This window comes from Apium graveolens, chromosome 7 (assembly GCF_009905375.1).
Source record: "Apium graveolens cultivar Ventura chromosome 7, ASM990537v1, whole genome shotgun sequence".
NCBI classification, from domain to species: domain Eukaryota; kingdom Viridiplantae; phylum Streptophyta; class Magnoliopsida; order Apiales; family Apiaceae; genus Apium; species Apium graveolens.
This window is the reverse complement of record NC_133653.1, coordinates 72,843,099-72,865,886: the sequence shown is the minus strand read 5'-3', so window position 1 is coordinate 72,865,886 and position 22,788 is coordinate 72,843,099. Positions and strand designations below refer to the sequence as shown.

Below are 22,788 nucleotides of genomic sequence, written 5' to 3'. Positions count from 1 at the left end.
ACCGGTTGTATTTATTATTAAATACGATAAATACGACCGCAGCTAAATACAACCGCTTAAATACGACCGGTTAAATACAACCACATCCGGTCAAATTTAATTTTTCAATTTCAATTTGAAAATTCCCAAAAAATTGAATTTTAGTTTTATATTTTGACTTCAAATACACGAAATATGAAAATATACAGAACAAAAATATACAACACAAATGATTTATCAGTTCTATGTATACAGAAATTCATGGTATTAATAAAAATGAGTAAATTAAATTGTGTTACCTAACTCTAACTCTAATTGATCTATGTGCTTGACACATAAATGAAAAACTGATATTTGAATATTAAAATATGTACATTATCACGCTTTAACACCTTGGAGCTACATGACCAATCTAACTTGACGATATATCTTGTCAATAATTCCAAATCATAATTTACTTATATATTATGATGCCACCTGCATTTTACGTGTTACAACTTACAAGTAAACTTCACATACCTAATATCATACATTAAATGTAAAGATATGTTCGAGTGTCCCTGTCTAAAATTTAAGTATACATACGGAGTCAAGGATTTTAGGGTTACTTTTCCAGCATAGTACTTCGGTGTATTATTATTATTATTATTATCAAGACACTGTGTTTGTATGTTGAAATGTTAATGAAGATTAATAATGCACTACACCTGTGCATGAACAAGATCCACCTAAGTGGCATTCATTCATTTTTGCATATGGAAATACGTGGATTTTTTCACCTATTATGTACTTACAACTATAGATTCGAAGGTGTGCGGTTTAAACCTGCAGGAGTTGCCTAGTCATAGAGTGATGCAAATAAAAAGACAAATTGGAATCATTAAAGTGCCAAGAATTTAGCTCAAGGTAGGGCAATATGTATGTCCACTACAAGAAATTTGGCCATTTATGACGGTTTTTTTGAACTGAAATCGTCGTAATTGAGCCATTTACGACGGAAAAAAATCGTCGTTTTTGGTCGAGTAGTAAGTTCGTTTTTTCGTCACAAGTTAAAATTGCGTCGCAAGTTAGGAAGAAGGGCCCACATACTCAATTAAACGACGACTTGATTTCTGTCATAATTTATAATTAAACGACGTCGTTATTATAATTAAATTTTAATTATCCTTTTTTGTAAATAAATTTAATAATAGAATAATAAAGAAATATTTAAACTTACGACGAAATATAAATTCCGTCGTAAATTATATTTCATAGTTGACTGATTGCACGGTTGACCGTAAGTTTAATAATAAAATAATATACTTACGACGGATTTGTTCTGTCGTCGTAAAAATTTACGACGGAATTTAAATTTCCGTCGTAAGAAAGGCGCGCACTTTTTTCCGTCGTAAGTTAACCGTCGTAAATAGCCCGTTTTGTTGTAGTGGTCTGTGTACCCTTCCCCTGTAGTTAGATAAATGCAATCATTTTTCCTTAAACATCCCCTATAACTATATCCCCTTCAAAATATTTCATTCTTAAATCTCTACATGCAAACTTGCTTCTTCAAAAAATGCCTGCACTACTCCATCTAAATTCACAACAACACTCGGTAAAAAAACCTAAATCTTACACCCAAACCATACCCTTTTGTGTCATCTTCTTATTTACAATTATCTTCACTTTCAAATATTGTTTTTTTGAAAACTTTAAGGTGTCTCATTCCAATATCTTCAGCACAACAAAATTCTGGTTTCTTGTTTCCAACATTATTATTCTTATCATAGCAGCTGATTTTGGTGCTTTCCATTCATCTATCAAAGATGATCTCTACAAAGATTATCCGAAACATGATCACTACCAATATCAACTACAAAATGATCAAAGAAGAAGCCTTTCTCATCTCAAATCACAGACCCCGAAAATCGTAGAGAGTGTGTACCCAGACCAAGCCAATGAACAAGTAAAAGATATTGTTGTGTACAAGGTAACAAAGTCATCAAAATATGAAATGGAAAACTATGATATTGTTGCCAGAAATGATGAAGGAAACAAACGTATTACAAATTTTGGAGGAGGAGATATTATTCATCAACTTGATTCGAAAGTTGATCAGAAGGACAGAAAACATGATGAAGAAAAAGGTGAGGCATTACCATGCCGACATCTTAGTATGTCAGATGGAGATGCAGCTGCTGCTCTAAATGATCTTAATGAGAAGAAGAAGATGAATGTTCTTTATCGTTCAAAGACCGAGAATTTTGATGCGAATACGGAAGATCATGAATTTTCAAGCATGTCGAATGAAGAACTAAATAAAAGGGTGGAAGAGTTCATCAAAAGGTGCCACAGACAGATTCGATTAGAAGCCGTGACAAGAAGATTCCAACAGGTTTAAGTATTAATAATATATTATCTTTAGAAATTAGGAGGATTATGTCCAAAAATCTGCTTTTGAGTTCACTTAATTTTGTCTTGTTTTGTTTTTTTTCACAATAACGTTAACCTATGTATGTGAATAACTAAATATGAGTTCGAGCAATAATTAATTACATATGGAAGCTAAATAAAAAGTGCATTGGGATTTTCTTATTGTGAATATGTTATTAAGTACGGTGATTTCTGCAGTTTAAGCATAAGAAGCGAGAGACGTGAAGCTGAATTATCAACATTAAACATTCAAACAAGTATTAAAAAGTCGATTTCATAAATCCGTAAACAAGAGTTTGACCCCGATATGAATCCGCCTGTCGTGGACACAGCTTAGGGCCATAAATCAACCTCAATAGCCCTCGTTTGCAGCTAACAGCAAGCCTTTGTTTGTGATTGCTGTTAAAAATTGTTGTGTTGTTAAAAAAAGTGCTGCTGGAAAAAGTGCTGTTGTAAAAATCAGATTGGCTTGTTTTCTCTAACAGCAACTTTTAAGCCAAAAGCACTTTTCAAAAAAACAGATTTTAAATTTTACCAAACAGTTACAAGGTCTGTTCTAGTATGAAATGGAACTCACAATAAAGTATCAGTTTTTGAACCAATCAAAATGACATAATTATTATGTGTTCATGCCCATGATAGAAAAATCGATAAAATATCACTCCATCCATATGTTCCTACTAGCTTTATACCCGTGATGATTTTAAATACTTTTTATAAAAATTTTGAAATTAATAATTATATTTTACTTTACAAAATTTTAATATAAAAATTTTATTCCTTAAATTTTAATATTTCTTAGGTACTTTGTACTTATATATTTAGTTATTATTATATTTTTATATTTCATCATGACAACCTTTGTATAATATATTAATAATTTTTTTAAAAAAATCCAGCTTTTAAAGCATTACTAGTATATATAACTGTATTTTACAATTATGCATAATTATCTTGATTTTATTCTTAAATATTTAAATATTTTAATAACATGTAATAGATATTTGTACATATTTATTTTTAAATGATTTATTTTTCAAAAAAAAATATTTTTAAAACTTGTTTATTTAGTTGTTATTACATTTTTATATTTGATTGTGACACGTAATTGAGTTTGATCTCGAATTGTTGGTTGCAGTTTGTACCTTACTACTTTTTTCAAGTGAGTTTTTAATAATATTTTATAAATTTTCAGTTTTTGTAACAACATTTAAAAAACATACTTTGCAATCTATTGTCAAAGTATTTTTTTTCATTTTATTAAAATTGTATTTTATTTTAAGTTGTATTTTTTTTTATAATTATTATATTTCTTTTCAAAATTTATTATTTATAGAATTTGTAACATTCATAACCAAATATATAGTAAATGTTTTCATTATTTAATAATATAAAAAATTACTTTTACACCTGTACCATGCACATAAAAATTTATAAATAATTTTTTACATAAGAATTGTTTTTTTACAAAATGAATTGACTTATTTACTTTTTGATATAAATATAAACAAATAAAAAAACATACCCAGTATATCCCGCTTTCGCAGGGTCTAGGGAGGGTAAGATATACGCAGCCTTCCCCTCATTCCTAATAATGAACTATGAAGAGACTGTTTCCCGAAAGACCCCCGGCTTATGTGTGTGTATGTGCACAATATATAAAAGTGTAAAAATTCCAAATAATTTTTTTAAATTTGATGGCATAATTTAAAATTAGATCAAGACAAACTTTAGCCTATGGCATTATTCATATAGGACTTACATGTATCTTGTAAATTCTCAGTGCCAGGAAAACCGCTGATAACTGCAAGAACCGTTTTCTTGTATGTAACTTCAGCCCTCAACCAAATGTTGATCCATATCTTTCTTCCTGATTTTTTTCACCCATGGACAGTAAAGATGACAACATCTCCTATGACTATGACTCGGAGAACTGTAAATCAAATACTTCTTATGCTAAAGAGACAATACAATCGATCTCCAAATACAAATTCCATCTATCCCAAAAGTTAATCAACTACTCTAATCCGCCTCCTCCAAGACCTTCGATTTAATACCATTTCACTTAAAAAATGCAAATCTAGTGAAAGTAGGTTATCCCAAGTTCTTCCGGTCGTCCTTTCCTTCTCACACCCGGTAACGCCAAACCTTCAATTCTCCAGACTGGGGCCGATATACATCTCCTCCTTACATGCCCAAACCAGCGCATCATACTTTCCCTTACTTTTTTTATTATAAAAACAACTCGTAGTTGCCTTATGAAAAAACCAATCGGTAATCTATCTAATAAGGTACGACCACAAATCCAACGCAACATCCTCAATTCCGCTACCTCGAGTCGATGTTCTTGAGCTTTCGTCATCGCCTAACATTCCGCCCCATACAATAAAGCTGGTCTAATCGCCACTCGATAAAATCTTCCATTTAACCTTAAAGGAATTTTTCTATCACACAGTACTCCTGAAGCTGCCCTTCACTTTAACCATCCAGACTGAATACGATGAGTTACATCTGCATCTATCTTACCATCTTTATGAATCATAGATCCCAAATACTTAAAACTTTCTTTCGGAACTAATAAATGCCCTCCAATTCTTACATCAACTCCCTCTTCGACTAGATCATTACTAAAGTTACACCACATGTATACAGTTTTTGAATGACTAACACGCAAGCCTGAAGTCTCCAATGTCACCCTCCATTGTTCTAACTTCTCATTTATCATCGACTTTGTCTCACTAATAATAACTATATCATCCGCAAAAAGCATACACCATGGAACAACATCCTGAATTCCTCTAGTGAGCACATCCATAATTATAGCGAATAAAAAAGGACTTAATGCTAATCCTTGATGAAGTCCTATCTTGACCGGAAAATACTGAGTATCTCCAACCAGAGTCCTGACACAAGTCATCACTTGAGAATACATTGCTTGAATTTCCCTCACATATATCCAGGACACACCTTTACTATCCAAACTTGTCCAGATTACGTTTCGCGGAACACTATCATAAGCTTTTTCCAAATCAATAAACACCAAGTGCAGGTCCCTACTACGTTCCCTATATTTCTCCATTAAACGCCTAAGAAGATGAATGGCCTCCGTCGTCGACCTACCATGCATGAAATCAAATTGATTTTCTGACACTGTAACCCTGCATCTAATCCTCATTTCAATCACTCTCTCCCATAATTTCATAGTATGACTTAAAAGTTTAATACCACGAAAATTACTAAAATTCTGAGCATCACCCTTATTCTTGTAAATCGGAATAACCATACTAAGCTTCCATTCCCGTGGTATCGTACTCGTCCGAAAAATAAGATTGAAGAGTTGCACCAACCACCGCACTCCCTCCTTACCTAAACACCACCATACCTCTATCGGTATTTCGTCTGGCCTCATGGCTTTGCCTTTACCCATCTTCTTTAGAGCCCACTCAATCTCATCACCAGTTATAGGTGGAATAGTAGAATCTCATTGTGCTTGACAAATTATTTCTCCCTCCATCGCCGCCCCACTCAAACAAGACTCATTAAATAACTTTCCAAAATAGTGATACCATCTACATTTAATATCTTCGTCCTTAACTAACACATGTGCATCTTCATCCTTAATAAATCTGACAAATCCCAAATCTCGTTGTCTCCTTTCTCGAGCCTTTGCTAATTTATAAATTCCATTTGCTCCCTCATTTGTAGATAGCCCTAGATACATTTCTTCATAAGCCTTATCCTTCGCCTCCCCAACAGCCTTTTTGGCTAGACGTTTTGCTTCCTTATAAATAATTTTCTTTATATCAAATTCCTCTTGTTCATTGTAGCACATAAGCTCCTTAAAGCGTGCTTGTTTATCTTTTACTCGCTCTTGTACATTCGCATTCCACCACCAAGCCTCCTTTTGATCATGGATTTTCCCCGAGGTGCTTCCTAACACATCTTTAGCGACACCCCTAATTAAAGAAGTGTTGTGCATATGTTGTGTACTTGATAATTTCATGAACAAAACATCTTGGTAGATTTTACTTAGTGAAAATGTAGCACTCGACGGATAAGGATTATAGTCCCGACGGATAACTCATTTCAGTCCCGACGGATGATGACTTATTATCCATCGAGTGAGTAGCTTATGTAACAATAAGTTTGTAGCACATTTCTGCATACACCTTTGTATAGATTCTGTAGTAACATATAAGTCATGTTGACTTTAACTAGATATGTAGAATATGTTGATTAATTATACATAGATGATGTCTTGTAATTCTGCATAAATGAAATGAAGTCAAGTGCCAAATAGCTACCGACGGATGATTAACAAAGCCATCGACGGATGATCAAATAGCTATCAACGGATGATCAATAAAGCAGTCGACGGATGATCAACAAAGCCATCAACGGATGATCATAAACTCGACGGATGATCATGTACTCAACAGATAAAGAATTCAAATATCTGTTGACAGTGACAACACAGTCACATGCATCGAGTGTATGCAAATGGAATGTGGTAGCCTATTCAACTGGATTTTTGAGAACAAAGAAGCATTGCCATTTCCCTGCTATTATGAAGATATTCAAAGATGCTGTAATAGAGTAATGAAGTAGCATTGTATTAGACTTGATAGTTTTTGTTTTATTATCCTGTCTTATTACTTTGTAATCTTGGTGATATATAAACCAAGAAGCAGCAATAGAATAGTAACTAAGAAACTAAGCAACCAAGAGAGAAACATTTGTAAGCTGTATTCTTAGCATTTCTCTCGTTCTTAGTTGTTATCATTTTGTAAGCAGCTGTGAGCTTTTTGCACACAGAGTTCTCTCGATATATATTATATATCTCTGGTGGAATAATTCAAATCCACCAGAAAGTTTTTAAAGACTCTTGTTTTTAATTACTTGTGTTTTGATTTATTTCAAGTAACTATTCCGCATTCTGCTAATCAATTCACACTTATTTATATATTTGAGTTAGAACATTTTTATTCAAAAAAAAGTTTCAAGAATTCCATTCAACCCCCCCCCTTCTGTAATTCTCGTTACATTGTTAAGGGACTGACAATTGGTATCAGAACAAGCTCTTGAAGAACAAAGAGTTTAAAGATCAAAACAATACAACAAGATGAACAAGAAGGATGTTGGAGTCAAGATTCCTTTTATGGATAAAGATAATTACCATCATTGGAAGGTAAAGATGCATCTTCATTTGCTTTCTCAAGATGAGGCCTATGTGGACTGCATAGAAAGAGGCCCTCATGTTCCAATGAGAGCTGCAACTGGAAATGAGCCATCTGTCCCCAAGCCAAGGCATGAATGGTCTGATCCTGATATTGAACAAGCCATGAAGGATAAAAAGGCCATGAATATCATGTTTAATGGAGTTGATGGTGATATGTTTGATAACATTATCAACTGCAAAACTGCCAATGATGTTTGGGATACTATACAGATCATCTGTGATGGCACTGAGCAAGTTAGAGAAAACAAGATGCAGCTACTGATTCAGCAATATGAGCATTTTCATAATGAAGAAAGTGAGTCTCTCACTGACATTTTTAGTAGGTTTCAAAAACTGCTAAATGCTCTAAAGTTGCATGGAAGGGTCTATCAGACAAAAGACTCCAATCTGAAATTCCTTAGATCTCTTCCAAAGGAATGGAAACCAATGACAGTCTCATTAAGAAACTCACAAGATTATAAGGAGTTTACTTTGGAGAGACTGTATGGCATCCTGAAAACTTATGAACTTGAAATATAGCAAGATGAGAGGATGGAGAGAGGAAAGAAGAAATGAGGGTCCATTGCACTAGTTGCTGAGTTAGAGAAAGAGAAGGAGATGAAGATGGAAGCTGTTGAGTCAACTTCAAGGGTCTGTGAAAGCAAGGGCAAGGGGCTTGCAGTAGAAAATGAAGATTTTTTGAGCCAAGATGACATGGAAGACATTGATGAATACTTAGCATTTCTTTCCAGAAGATTTGCCAAGCTTAAGTTCAAAAAGAACTTTGGAGCAGCCAAGCCAAATAGAAACATGGTGGATAAATCAAAATTCAAATGTTTCAAATATGGCTTGGCAGGGCACTTTGCCAGTGAGTGTATGAAGTCATATTCCAGTAAGAAAAAGTTTGAGCCTGTGAATTATAAGCAAAAATACTTTGAGCTGCTCAAACAAAAGGAAAGGGCTTTCATTACACAAGAAAATGACTGGGCAGCAGATGGTCTGGATGAAGATGAAGATGTCAGCTATGTTAATCTAGCCCTAATGGCCAAGTATGATGAAACAGAAACAAGCTCTTCAAGTAATCAGGGAAATAGAAAGAATATTTGGTACTTGGATAGTGGTTGTTCAAGACACATGACTGGTGATTCTACCCTGCTCACAGAGTTCAAGGAGAGAGCTGGCCCAATTATTACTTTTGGAGATGACAGCAAGGGTTATACTGTGGGATATGGCTTGATTTCAAAGGACAATGTCATCATTGAGGAAGTTGCCTTAGTGGATGGTCTCAAACACAACTTGTTGAGTATCAGCCAGCTTTGTGATAAAGGCAACTCAGTAACCTTCAACTCAGAAGCCTGTGTTGTGACTAACAAAAGAAGCAACAAAGTGGTTCTCACTGGTATGAGAAAAGGGAATGTGTACCTAGCTGATTTCAACTCATCTAATGCAGAATCTGTTACTTGTCTTCTCAGTAAAGCAAGTCAGGATGAAAGTTGGTTATGGCACAAGAAGCTATCCTATTTGAACTTCAAGACCATGAATGAGCTAGTAAAGAAAGAACTGGTTAGAAGCATTCCTCTAGTGGAGTTTTCTAAGGATGGACTGTGTGATGCCTTTCAAAAAGGGAAGCAGATTAAAGCATCATTCAGGAAGAAACTTGATTCAACAATTGAAGAACCTTTGCAACTGCTACACATGGATTTGTTTGGACCAGTCAATGTATTGTCCATCTCAAGGAAAAGATTTTGCCTAGTAATTGTAGATGATTTCTCAAAGTTCTCTTGGTCATATTTCCTAAAGTCTAAAGATGAGGCTAGTGAAATCATTATCAATCACATAAGGCAAGTCAATAATCATCCTGATTTCAAGGTTAGAAGAATCAGGAGTGACAATGGAACTGAGTTCAAGAATTCAGTCATGAGAGCATTCTGTGAGGAAAATGGGATTCTGCATGAGTTTTCAGCAGCAAGAACTCCACAACAGAATGGAGTAGTGGAAAGGAAGAACAAATCACTTATTGAAGCTGCAAGGACAATGCTTGAAGAATCTAAACTGCCAACATATTTTTGGGCTGAAGATGTAAATATTGCATGCTACACTCAGAATATTTCCCTGGTTAATCAAGCAAGATGCATGACTACCTATCAATTGTTCAAGAACAAGAAGCCAACTCTAAATTTTCTTCATGTCTTTGGATGTAAATGCTATATTCTGAGAAATCAAACTGATCAAAATGGGAAATTTAATGCTAAAGCAGATGAAGGAATTTTTGTTGGATATGCTGTTGGTGAAGCATATAGAGTCTACAATCTAAGAACCAACATTGTTGTGGAATCAATACATGTTGTGTTTGATGATAAAAAGATTGAAGGACTTCAAGATGGAGATTACCATGAGAGTCTCAAATTTGACAATGTGGAGATGGTTAGTGATGATAGTGATGATGAAAGTGATCAAGAAACAGTATTAAATGATAATGCAGAAAAATCTACTACCAATGAAGCACAAAACTCAACATCTGTTGAGTGGCATAATGCTTCATCCGTCGGGAGGCAATCTGCGTTATCCGGCGAGAGACAACCAGCTTCATCCGTCGGTACTCAAAATTCACCATCTGTCGGGTTATCAAAAGGAGCAGGAAGTCAGGATAGATCACCTATAGAAAGTTCCCCTTTCTCAAATCAAAGATCCACAAACTCAGGGGGAGTTTCTAATAATCAAAACTCAATCACACATCAAGACAACAATGAGGCCTCTTCATCTAGAGCTAATCTACCTCAACAAAGAAAATGGACAAAAGATCACCCATTTGAGCTCATAATTGGTGATGTTTCTTCTAGAGTTCAAACCAGGAGAGCAACTCAAGAAGAATGTCTATACAACAGCTTTCTTTCCAAGGAATAACTAAAGAAGGTAGAAGAAGCTTTATTGGATCCTGATTGGATTTTAGCTATGCAGGAGGAGCTAAACGATTTAAAAGAAATAATGTATGGAAGCTGGTGCCCAAGCCTAAATGAAAGAATCCAATAGACACCAAATGGGTATTCAGAAACAAGATGGATGAAAATGGCATAGTAGTCAGGAACAAAGCTAGATTGGTTGCTAAGGGCTATTGTCAACAAGAAGGAATAGATTTTGATGAAACATTTGCTCCTATTGCAAGAATTGAAGCCATCAGAATCTTCTTAGCCTATGCAGCCCATGCCAATTTCAAGGTCTATCAAATGGATGTCAAAAGTGTCTTTCTGAATGGAGATTTGGAGGAGGAAGTCTATGTCAGTCAACCTCCTGGTTTTGAAGATCCAAATTTACCAGAACATGTCTATTATCTTTTGAAAGCACTTTATGGATTGAAGCAAGCACCTAGAGCCTGGTATGACACTTTATCAAAGTTCCTTTTGGAAAATCATTTCACAAGAGGTACTGTAGATAAAACTTTATTCTTTAGAAATGTTAATGGCTCTAGTATACTTGTTCAAATTTATGTAGATGATATTATTTTTGGCTCTACAGATGAGAAACTTTGCAAAAAGTTTGCCAAATTGATGCAAAGTAAGTATGAAATGAGTATGATGGGAGAACTAACTTACTTTCTTGGTTTGCAAGTTAAGCAAATTAGTGATGGAATATTCATTAGTCAAACTAAATATATTTTTGATCTTTTAAAGAAGTTTGATCTAATGGATTACACATCTGCAAAAACTCCCATGGCTACTGCAACTAAGCTTGAATTAAACACTACTGAAAAGTCTGTGGATATTTCAAGTTATAGGGGCATGGTTGGCTCACTTCTATACTTAACAGCTAGTAGGCCAGATATAATGTTTGCTACATGTTTATGTGCTAGATTTCAGGCTGATCCTAGAGAATCTCACTTAATAGCTATTAAGAGAATTTTCAGATATCTCAAGGGAACACCAAAACTTGGCATTTGGTACCCTAGAGATTCTGGTTTTGATCTAACTGGTTATTCAGATGCAGATTATGCAGATTATAGAATTGATAGAAAAAGTACAACAAGAACCTGTCAATTTCTAGGAAACAAGCTTATGTCCTGGTTCAGTAAAAAACAAAATTCAGTTTCTACTTCTACAGCTGAAGCTGAATATATTGCTGCTGGTAGTTGTTGTGCACATATATTATGGATGAAAAATCAATTGCTAGACTATTGTTTGCAAGTTGAGAGGATTCCTATTTTCTGTGATAACACAAGTGTTAGTCCCTTAACAATATAGAAAGAATTACAGAAGGGGGGTTGAATGGAATTCTTGAACTTTTTCTTTAAGATAAAAATGTTCAACTCGATTATAGATATATTTGTTTTGATTAGCACAATGCGGAATATAAACTTTAATGAATCAAAATAAGAGTAATTAAAAACAAGAGTCTTTAAAACTTTCTGGTGGATTTAAACAATTCCACCAGAGATATATTTAATATATCGAGAGAACTCTGTGTGCAGAAATGCTCACAGCTGCTTATACAAAATAGAACTACTAAGAACACAGGAAATGCTAAAGATAGTGCTTACAAAGATTTCTCTGTTTTTGTTTCTTAGCTCTCTTAGTTATTTTTCTATTTGCTACTCTCTTGGTTTATATATTACCAAGATTACAAAGTCAAAAGAACTGAATAAATATAAAATCTAACAGTCTTGATCTTTGCTGCTTTTCGTCCTCTATTACCCAGTTAATGGGCTTCCACAGTGTGTTTGTATCCATCTCGACGGCTGTGTGTCAGCTTTCACTGTTCAACTGATGTTTGAATCTTGATATTATCATCCGTCGACTTTCAGATCATCCGTCGATGACTTACTTGATCATCCGTCGACTGCTATTTTAAACATCCGTTGAAAGTCATTTGATCATCCGTCGAAGCTTTGTTAAGCATCCGTTGATAGCTATTTTGGCACTTGACTTCATTTCACTTATACAGAATTACAAGACATTGCTTATGTACAGTTAATCAACCTATTCTGCATATCTAGTTAAAGTCAACATGACTTATATACTACTACAGATTCTATACAAAGGTGTATACAACACTGTGCTACAAACTCATTATTACATAAGCTACTCACTCGATAGATAATAAGTTACTCATCCGTCGGGACTAAAATGAGTTATCCGTCGGGACTATAATTCTTATCCGTCGAGTGCTACATTATTTCACTAAGTAAAATCTACTTAGATATTTTGTTTAGGTACTCATCAAGTGCACAACATATTCACAACAATCTCCCCCAATTTATGTCTACTGGAATTGTAGCCATAAATTAAGAGATACTTGATGATAACAAAACATCCTAAATATATATCTTTAAAGATAAGTAGATAAAACTGAAAGTGCTTCAATTTAAACAAGATATACAAGGTTTGGCTCACAGTCAGTTCAAGATGCTCCTCTAGCCTGAGCAGATTTTTCTAGTTTCTTGAAGGTCTGGATCTTCTTCCAAGCTTTCTGTTGTTTTCTTCAATTTGATTCTGGAGCTGTCTGTGGAATTCTAATTCATCATATTCTGAGAGATCTAACATTTCTTGCATTTCCAAGAGAGTCTCACTGCTAGAGATACTCAATTGGTCTTCTAATCTGAAGAATCTTCTCACACCCTTGTCATCCATGAATTCCATCAGCCAGTAGGGCCTTAGATGCACTCTTCTCCCTGTGTATGGGATGTTAAGAGTTTTGGGTAGTGCATCTTTGGCTCTAACACTCCTTAGCTCTTCAATCTTCTTCAATACTAATCTTCTTGCAGTTACATTAAACCCAAAGTTTTTCTTGAAGGATGAATAGACTTTGATCAACACAGCTTGGCTTTCTTGAAGTATCCTGTGAAGAGGCCATTGAATCTCCCTTCCTCCTTTGTACTTGAATACCAACCTTTCAGGTAGGTTTCTATATGCATCAATTACCCTTACCTCATCCAGCTCCTCCAGATAAAGGTTTAGGTCTGAGAATTCTTTGATGTCACACAAGTACAAGTAGTCTCCCTTGTTGATCTTGGGTTGAGCTTTGACTAGTGCCTTGGATTTGAGAGGTGACAACTTCACTTTCTTGACTGCCCTTGATTTTGTCCTTCTTGGCTTGGTGAGAATTGGCAAGTTGAAGTCAGGAATTGGTAATTTATCCCACTCTATTGGCTCATCCTTTGGCACAATAGGCTCTCCATGTATGTTCCTGTAGGGGTCCACCACCCTTATGTCTTCAAATACCACAGAGGGCTTTGATGCTTGAGTTTCAGCTTTAGTGGATTCCATTGGAAATTGATCTTCCAATTCCTTGTTAACAATATCCAACTTTCTTTTTGTTCTTTTAGCCAGTTCTTTCTTTCTTGGAGATTTCTTCTGTTCTTCAATCTTCTTCTTTGATTCAGTAGCTTGAGAGAGAATTTGTTGAGAAGAGTTCACAGCCTGTAGCTTGGTCAAGATAGCAAACTGTTCTTTCTTTTGTTTAGACTTCTTTGCATCTAGAGCAGCTTGCCTCTTTTCCTGCTTCAATCTGGCTTTTTCTTCTTCCTTTACATGAGCAAATTGTGGATGTCCAGCTACCACACAAATTTCCTTCCCATTTCTGAATATTTTTGCAATTCTCTTTCTTGAGGCTGAATCAGTTGGATCTTTGTAGAGGAGAATAGATCTTGATAGAAGCTTCTTTTCATCAGGCTTGGGTGTCTCATACACAGTATCCATAGGGTTCTTCAAAGATGACTTTGGATAGTTTGCCCTTGGTTTAAGAATTATCTCAGCCTTTGTAGTCTTGATGCAGGAAGATTGTCCTTTCTCCAGATAGTTCATGCTCATCTCATTCACATTGATTGGCTTGACATGAGAGTGATGGATGGCTGACTGATCTGGTTCCTTGACTAATTGAAACTTTTTCTGTATTTCCTCATCAATCTTTTTCCAGTTGATCAGAGTCAACTCTTCTTTATCAGCATCTTTCAAATTTGCTGCTGCCGCATTTATAAGATCTATACCATCTGCAACTGGTGGCTTGGAGATAGTAATTAAAGGTACAATTACTTTGCTGATTTGAACTACAATGTTCTCCCCCTCAGTTGGTCCTTTCTCCCCCTTACTTGATTCTCTCTCCCCCTTTTTGTTATCATCAAGTGGAGGAGTTAGGCCTTGTGCTTTAGCCAGTTGCATGAGAAGATTTGTCCGAGTCTGTTGATTTTGAAGAAGTAGAGCCACTGAATTCTCAATAACCTGGACTCGGGTCTCCAGCTTGGCTATTTTCTTGTCAGAATCTGATTCTCTTCTCAACCTTAGTAAAAGATCATGCATGGTACCATATGGCATTATTGAATCCAGCTTCTCAGAGTTGTATGTCTTTAAGTCAGCTATCTCCTTTTTCAATTCATCCACACTGATATTCTGTCTGGAGTGTTGGATCTTCATTAAGTGCAAAAAGTCTAGATGAGCTTTAAGAACAGCCTTGGTACCAGCATCTGAAGCTTCCTGAAGGGCTTGCTGAATAGTTGTTACTTGTTTTACCAAAGACACCTCAAATTGTCCTGGAGTAAAGTCCTTTGCCCATGCCCATTTAGGTAAACTTAAATCAGAACTTGGGCCTTCAGCTCCCCCTAAGTTCATGCTTTCATGCAAAGAACTAGAGTCATCATCATCAGAATTTACTCCAAATTCTTCAGATGTCTCTCCAGCTTGGGGAGGCATCCTGTTTACAGCAACTTTATCTCTTTGAAGAGATTCTGTGGTGTGCACTAAGTGCAAAGTCTGCTCTGCCTCCACATTGCTCTGAGCAGCCAACAGTTGATAGGCTGAAGCAGGGTGAGTAAAAGTGTCAGCATCCAAGGAAATATTATCAATTACAGCTTTGTAATGTTGCTGAAATTGTCTTTCCTTTTCAGCATCATCCACAATCATTGACTCACTAGCAATGGCTGGTTCCATCCTTATTTCTCCAGTACCTGCTTTTCTCTCATGTTCTCTCTTTTGTTGCATCAGGGTCTCACCCTGGCTCCCCACCCTCACACCCTCACCTTTACCTACTAAGGTGGGACTCCTCTCACTCACTTTTGCCAATCCTGAATGAATGGATTGCTGAGATTCACTCTTTTCCTCTCCTTTTGCCTGGGAGCAACCCAGCCTCTCACTTAATACACTCTCCTCTCTCAGTCCTAAGAGTGATTGTATTACCACCAAATCTTCTGCACTTGAAATTATTGAAGTTTGAAGTTGTGCAGAGACACTCGACGGATAAGTGATATCCATCGGGTGAGTGGTAAAGCTATCCGACGGATAACTGCTGTTAAGCTTATCCGTCGGGACACAATCACCACTCGACGGATGAGCAATATCCATCGAGAGAGTAGAAATGAATGAGGTGGGAAGAGAAACTATTGTTGACTCTGTGTTGATTGAAGTTATTTGAGGCACAGATGTCACAATAGAATCAGAAAGAATTGGCAAGTGAGCCAACAAATCATCTAAAAGATGATGCTCACTTGCACTGGATTTTGGCTTCCCCAACAGAGTTAAAGAAGGAGAATCAGGAATTGAAGTGTTTATCATGTCCACTTCCAGTGAGTTGGTTGGTGAGTATTGTGTTTCAGTGGCTTCTATAATGAGAGATTTTGGTTGTGACTCCACATTTATTGGAGCCACATCAATCTGAATTTGAGAAGGTGCAGGGACTGTGTCTTTAGCACCAGTTTGCACTAAGTGTGTGCCCTGTGCATCCCCAGTTGTTTTGGATTTCTTCTTTCTAGTGTAAGTTTGGTTTGAGCTTGTGTCCCTAACCCTCTTGGTCTGTGCTCTTGGATGAGAGCTTTGTTCAATAGCCACATCCTTTTGGGAGGATGCAGCTAGAAGTGAGCTTCTGTCCTTTTTAAGCACTGCAGTTTATTGGGAAACTACAGTGTGGCTAGGCTGGGATTCACTCATCTCTCCAACCTTATCCTTGGGGTTTCTTTGATGTTCACCCCTTCCCTCACCTATCTTACCCTCCTTCACACTCCCCTCTTTGGCTTTGGTAGATTTTTCAACTGGTACCTTTTGAGAGATACCAGAGGGGGTTTTCTTTGATTTGGATTTAATAATTGCAGTTGTTTTGGCAGCTTTGGTAGGCAACTGTTTGGTCATTGTCACAGTTGCCATAGCTATGCCTGATGTCAAAAAAATAGAAGGGATTGGAATAGTTGAGGGTGTAGATGAACTTACCTCACTTACCTGAGGTGTCAGCATTACAGGAAAATAGAACATTGGCACATCCCTGTGATGGTTGGCTCTGTTCAAATCTGCAATGATTCTTCTCTCTTGAACCCAACAAGCTAATTTGTTGGTTGGGTTCTCAAGTACAATCTCTTCACAATGATGGTTAGCCAAAAGCATAAAAAATCTAGCATAGTAAATATTCTTTCCTCTTTTGGCTAAGTCACCTAGTTTAAAACCTAACTCATACACAACCAGGTCACTAAAATTGTAATATTTGTCTGTAACTAGCATGTATAGCATGTTAAGCATGGAAATGTTCACAGAATCAAAATTACTGATTTTTCCAGAAAAGACCTTAGTTACTACATCACACAAGTAACTCCATTCCTTCCTAAGACCTAGTCTTCTAATTTCACTTAGTTTTGCAGTAGGAAGTGCATAATGAATGGAATTTAGCATATTGACAATATCAGTGTCAGTGTGTGGTGCAGTAACATTATCATCAGGAATCTTGAAACATGCTTTTATTACATCACTATTGATACAGAAAACATTACCTTTGATGGTCAGAGTGATGGTTTTGTTAGTAGAGTTGTAGATTGCTGTTGTCCACATCTCCTCAACAACTTCAGAATAGATTGTGGGTGATTCCAGCATAGCAAAACTTAACTTGCAGTTCTTCACGAAGTCCATTAACTTATGATAGTCTTCAGATTGCTGAATCCCCTTATTGACCAAGGCAGTGAAGTTGTTCTTCTCATAGATGAACCCAGTTTGTGACATGATCTTTACTACGGGTGCCATTGTTAGAGAAGAGATGCTTGAAGAGAAAGAGGATTTTTGCTTGAGAGAGAATGAAATAACACAGTTGAATTTGAGAATGATAAAAGAAAATGATTAGAATGAAATAAGCTTTTATACTCTACTCAAAATCAACGGATAAAAATAATAAAGAGAAATAAAGTACCCAATAGAAATTGCCTAAAATAACCGTTTTTAAAATAAACTTTAAAAATTCCACCCATTATCCGTTGTGTAATGCTTACAAACTGTAAGTATACTCGATGGATAATGTTCAGGGAATTAACGGTTAAGATTTAGACACTTCGACGGATGAGAATAAGATGTTATCCGTCGAGCTTTAAAATATTCCAGAAAAGTAATTGATTTTTATTTACAATTTGTATATCGACGGATGACTCAACCCGATGGATAATGGTCATCCGTCGAGATACAAATTTTGACTTAGCCAAAATTTCATCCAAGACCAAAAATCAACTAAATTTCTGGCTTCTTTTCAACTTGCAAGAATAATTCAGATAAATTCAAGAGTAATTAAGCATACCTAACTCACTTACCAACCTAGAAAAGGTGGATTCATCCAGTGGTTTGGTAAAAATATCTGCAAGTTGCTTCTCACTTGGAACAAAATGTAACTCTACAGTACCATTCATTACATGTTCCCTTATGAAATGGTACTTGATGTCTATATGCTTTGTCCTTGAATGTTGCACTGGATTTTTAGTGATGGCAATTGCACCTGTGTTATCACAGAAAATAGGAATCCTTTCAACTTGCAAACCATAATCTAGCAATTGATTTTTCATCCATAAAATCTGTGCACAGCAACTGCCAGCAGCAATATATTCAGCTTCAGCTGTAGAAGTAGAAACTGAATTTTGCTTTTTACTGAACCAGGACACAAGCTTGTCTCCTAAAAATTGACAGGTTCCTGTTGTGCTTTTTCTATCAATTCTGCAACCTGCAAAATCTGCATCTGAATAACCAGTTAGATCAAAACCAGAATCTCTAGGATACCAAATGCCAAGGTTTGGTGTTCCTTTGAGATATCTGAAAATTCTTTTAATAGCTATCAAATGAGACTCTCTAGGATCAGCCTGAAATCTAGCACACAAACATGTAGCAAACATTATATCTGGCCTACTGGCTGTTAAGTATAGAAGTGAGCCAATCATGCCTCTATAACTTGAAATATCCACAGTCTTTTCAGTAGTGTTTAGTTCAAGCTTAGTTGCAGTGGTCATGGGAGTTTTTGCAGATGTGCAATCCATTAGATCAAACTTCTTTAAAAGATCAAAAATATATTTAGTTTGACTAATGAATATTCCATCACTAACTTGCTTAACTTGTAAACCAAGAAAGTAAGTTAGTTCTCCCATCATACTCATTTCATACTTGCTTTGCATCAGTTTGGCAAAATTTTTACAAAGTTTCTCATCTGTAGAGCCAAAAATAATATCATCTACATAAATTTGAACAAGTATGCTAGAGCCATTCACATTTCTGAAAAATAAAGTTTTATCTATAGTACCTCTTGTGAAGTGATTTTCCAAAAGGAACTTTGATAAAGTGTCATACCAGGCTCTAGGTGCTTGCTTCAGTCCATAAAGTGCTTTCAGTAGATAATAGACATACTCTAGGAAATTTGGATCTTCAAAGCCAGGAGGTTGACTTACATACACTTCTTCCTCCAAATCTCCATTCAGAAAGGCACTTTTGACATCCATTTGATAGACCTTGAAAATGGCATGGGCTGCATAGGCTAAGAAGATTCTGATGGCTTCAAGTCTTGCAACAGGAGCAAATGTTTCATCAAAATCTATCCCTTCTTGCTGACAATAGCCTTTAGCAACCAATCTTGCTTTGTTCCTTACTACTATGCCATTTTCATCTATCTTGTTTCTGAATACCCATTTGGTGTCTATTAGATTCTTTCCTTTAGGCTTGGGTACCAGCTTCCATACTTTATTCCTTTCAAATTGGTTTAGCTCCTCTTGCATAGCTAAAATCCAATCAGGGTCTGATAAGGCTTCTTCTACCTTCTTTGGTTCTTCCTTAGACAGGAAGCTGCTGTATAGACATTCTTCTCGAGTTGCTCTCCTGGTTTGAACTCTGGAAGAAACATCACCAATAATCAGTTCAAAGGGGTGATCTTTTGTCCATTTTCTTGGTTGAGGTAGATTAGCCCTAGATGAAGAGACCTCAATGTTGTCTTGATGTGTGATTGAGTTTTGATTGCTAGAAACTCCCCCTGAGTTTGTGGATCTTTGATTTGAGATTGGGGTGCTTTCTATGGGTGATCTGCCTTGACTTCCTGCTCCTTTTGATAACCCGACGGATGGTGAATTTTGAGTACCGACGGATGAGGCAGGTTGTCTTCCGACGGATAATACAGATTGCCTTCCGACGGATGAAGCATTATGTAACTCGACAGATGTTGAGTTTTGTGCTTCATTTGTAGTAAATTTGTCTGCATTATCCTTAGACAATGTTTCTTGATCACTCTCATCATCACTTTCATCACTGACCATCTCAACATTGTCGAATTTGAGGCTCTCATGGTAATCTCCATCTTTTAGTCCTTCAATCTTTTTATCATCAAACACAACATGTATAGATTCAACAACAATGTTGGTTCTTAGATTGTAGACTCTATATGCTTTACCAACAGCATATCCAACAAAAATTCCTTCATCTGCTTTAGCATCAAACTTCCCATTTTGATCAGTTTGATTTCTCAGAATATAGCATTTACAGCCAAAGACATGAAGAAAGTTCAGAGTTGGCTTCTTGTTCTTGAACAATTGATAAGGTGTCTTGCATTTTGCTTGATTAATCAGAGGGATGTTCTGAGTGTAGCATGCAGTGTTGACAGCTTCAACCCAGAAATATGTTGGTAATTTTGATTCTTCAAGCATTGTCCTTGCAGCTTCAATAAGAGATCTATTCTTTCTTTCCACTACTCCATTCTGTTGTGGAGTCCTTGCTGCTGAAAACTCATGCAGGATCCCATTTTCCTCACAGAATGCTCTCATGACATAGTTCTTGAACTCAGTTCCATTGTCACTCCTGATTCTTCTAACTTTGAAATCAGGATGATTGTTAACTTGTCTTATGTGATTGATGATGATTTCACTAGCTTCATCTTTAGACTTTAGGAAATAGGTCCAAGAAAACTTTGAGAAATCATCTACAATTACTAGGCAAAATCTTTTCTTTGAGATTGACAATACATTGACTGGTCCAAACAAATCCATGTGAAGCAGTTGCAGAGGTTCTTCAATTGCTGAATCAAGTTTCTTCTTGAATGATGCTTTAATTTGCTTCCCTTTTTGGCAGGCATCACACAGTCCATCCTTTGTAAACTCCACCAGAGGAATGCCTCTAACCAACTCTTTCTTTACCAGCTCATTCATGGTCTTGAAGTTCAAATGGGATAGCTTCTTGTGCCATAGCCAACTTTCATCTTGACTTGCTTTACTGAGAAGACAAGTTACAGATTCTGCTTTAGTTGAGTTGAAGTCAGCTAGATACACATTTCCTCTTCTCACACCAGTGAGAACCACTTTGTTGTTTTGATTATTAATCACAACACAGGTTTCTTTGTTGAAGGTTACTGAGTTGCCTTTATCACAAAGCTGGCTGATACTCAACAGATTGTGTTTGAGACCATCCACTAAGGCAACTTCTTCAATGATGACATTGTCCTTTGAAATCAAGCCATATCCCACAGTATAACTTTGCTGTCATCTCCAAAAGTGATACTTGGGCCAGCTCTCTCTTCAAACTCTGTGAGCAGGGTAGAATCACCAGTCATGTGTCTTGAACAACCACTATCCAAGTACCAAAGATTCCTTCTGTTTCCCTGCACACATCAAAATCAAATCAAGTTGATTTTGGTACCCAAGTTTTCTTGGGTCCTGCCTTGTTAGCTTTCTTCTTCTGTTTCTTAGGTCTTAACTCATTTGACTTAGGAATTTCAGATTCTTCCTTAGTCATTTGGGTTGGGCCTTTGAAACCACTAGATGCAACAGAATTATTATGCATGTTATGGCTAACAGGAAATGGCATGCTTGGTGCAAACATGTTATTCCAGTAAGGCATGCTAAATGGCATTTGAGGCATATTGTATGCAGCATAATATGGATTAGGTGCAAATGGCATATTAGCAAACTGTGCATTCATGTTCTGTGTAGGCATAGCATTAACAGGCATAGGAGGCATGGCATTCATGTTAGAGAATTGAGGCTGAACAGACATGGGAGTAGGCATGGCAGATTTGCAATTAACAGACAAATGATTTACACTACCACATTTGACACAGATTTTTCTAGGAGCATATTTGTCAGGTGTGTAGTTATTATGTTTGTTAATCCCTACTTTACCATTCCTATTGTTTTTCCTTTTAGTCTCTGTTTTTACCTCTATCTTCTCAAGTCTGTCACTCAACTGTTTGACAGTCATGTGACCAACATTAGACTTCTTCCCTTTCTTGGCTTGACTTGACTCCCCTGAAACAAAGTTCTTGGAAACAGACCCATACTTTTCATTTAGCTTGGTTAATTTGGCTTTGCTAATGGGTTTCCTCACAGCCGACGGATGAGGATTTTTATCATTCGAAGGATAACACATTTTTTTATTCGACGGATAGTCCTCATCATCCGTCGAGTCTACATCTGTTAGCAATCCATCTACCAAAATAGGTTCTAGTTTCTCCTTATTCTTTTTCCAGGCTTCATCACAAAATGACTCAATTCCTTGAACCTTGGTGATTTGAGCATGAACATCTCTGGATGTTTTCCATGCTTTAATCACCTCCTGTTCACGATTGAGCTGCTTCTTTAAAATTTCTTCCTTTTTCAAGGACTTAGTTAATTCCTCCTTAGCAATTCTACACTCAATTTTTAGTTTCTCAAACTCAACAAACTGAGACTCAAGCACATTATTCCTCTCACTCAAAAACAAGTTGTTTTCTTTGATTTTAGCATTTTCTTTAGTGAGGGACTTAAGTGTAACACGCAAATGATATAATTCTGTAGACATGTCATTTATTGCATCATTACACTCAGCTTTAGATAAATGTGCAAGGTTTGTAGTAATTACCTGATTGCTTGAGGAACTTGTCTCTGTTTCATCCGACTTGGCCATAAGGGCTAGATTGAAATAGCTGACATCCTCATCTTCATCCAAACCATCAGCTGC

The 22,788-nt window shown here is 36.3% G+C and overlaps 2 protein-coding genes across 2 annotated transcripts; one reads left to right on the top strand and one right to left on the bottom strand.

Annotated features, from left to right (window-relative positions):
• The first annotated feature begins 1,425 nt into the window (after positions 1-1,425).
• Positions 1,426-2,465, top strand: LOC141675074 (uncharacterized). Its single transcript, XM_074481786.1, has one exon. It carries the CDS (start codon positions 1,535-1,537, stop codon positions 2,357-2,359), a length of 825 nt encoding a protein of 274 aa, XP_074337887.1. The 5' UTR covers positions 1,426-1,534; the 3' UTR covers positions 2,360-2,465.
• A 3,407-nt stretch (positions 2,466-5,872) lies between these two features.
• Positions 5,873-6,370, bottom strand: LOC141673741 (uncharacterized). The gene has a single exon (XM_074480483.1). The coding sequence runs from the start codon at positions 6,368-6,370 to the stop codon at positions 5,873-5,875; it is 498 nt and encodes a 165-aa protein (XP_074336584.1).
• Between the last annotated feature and the right edge of the window lie 16,418 nt (positions 6,371-22,788).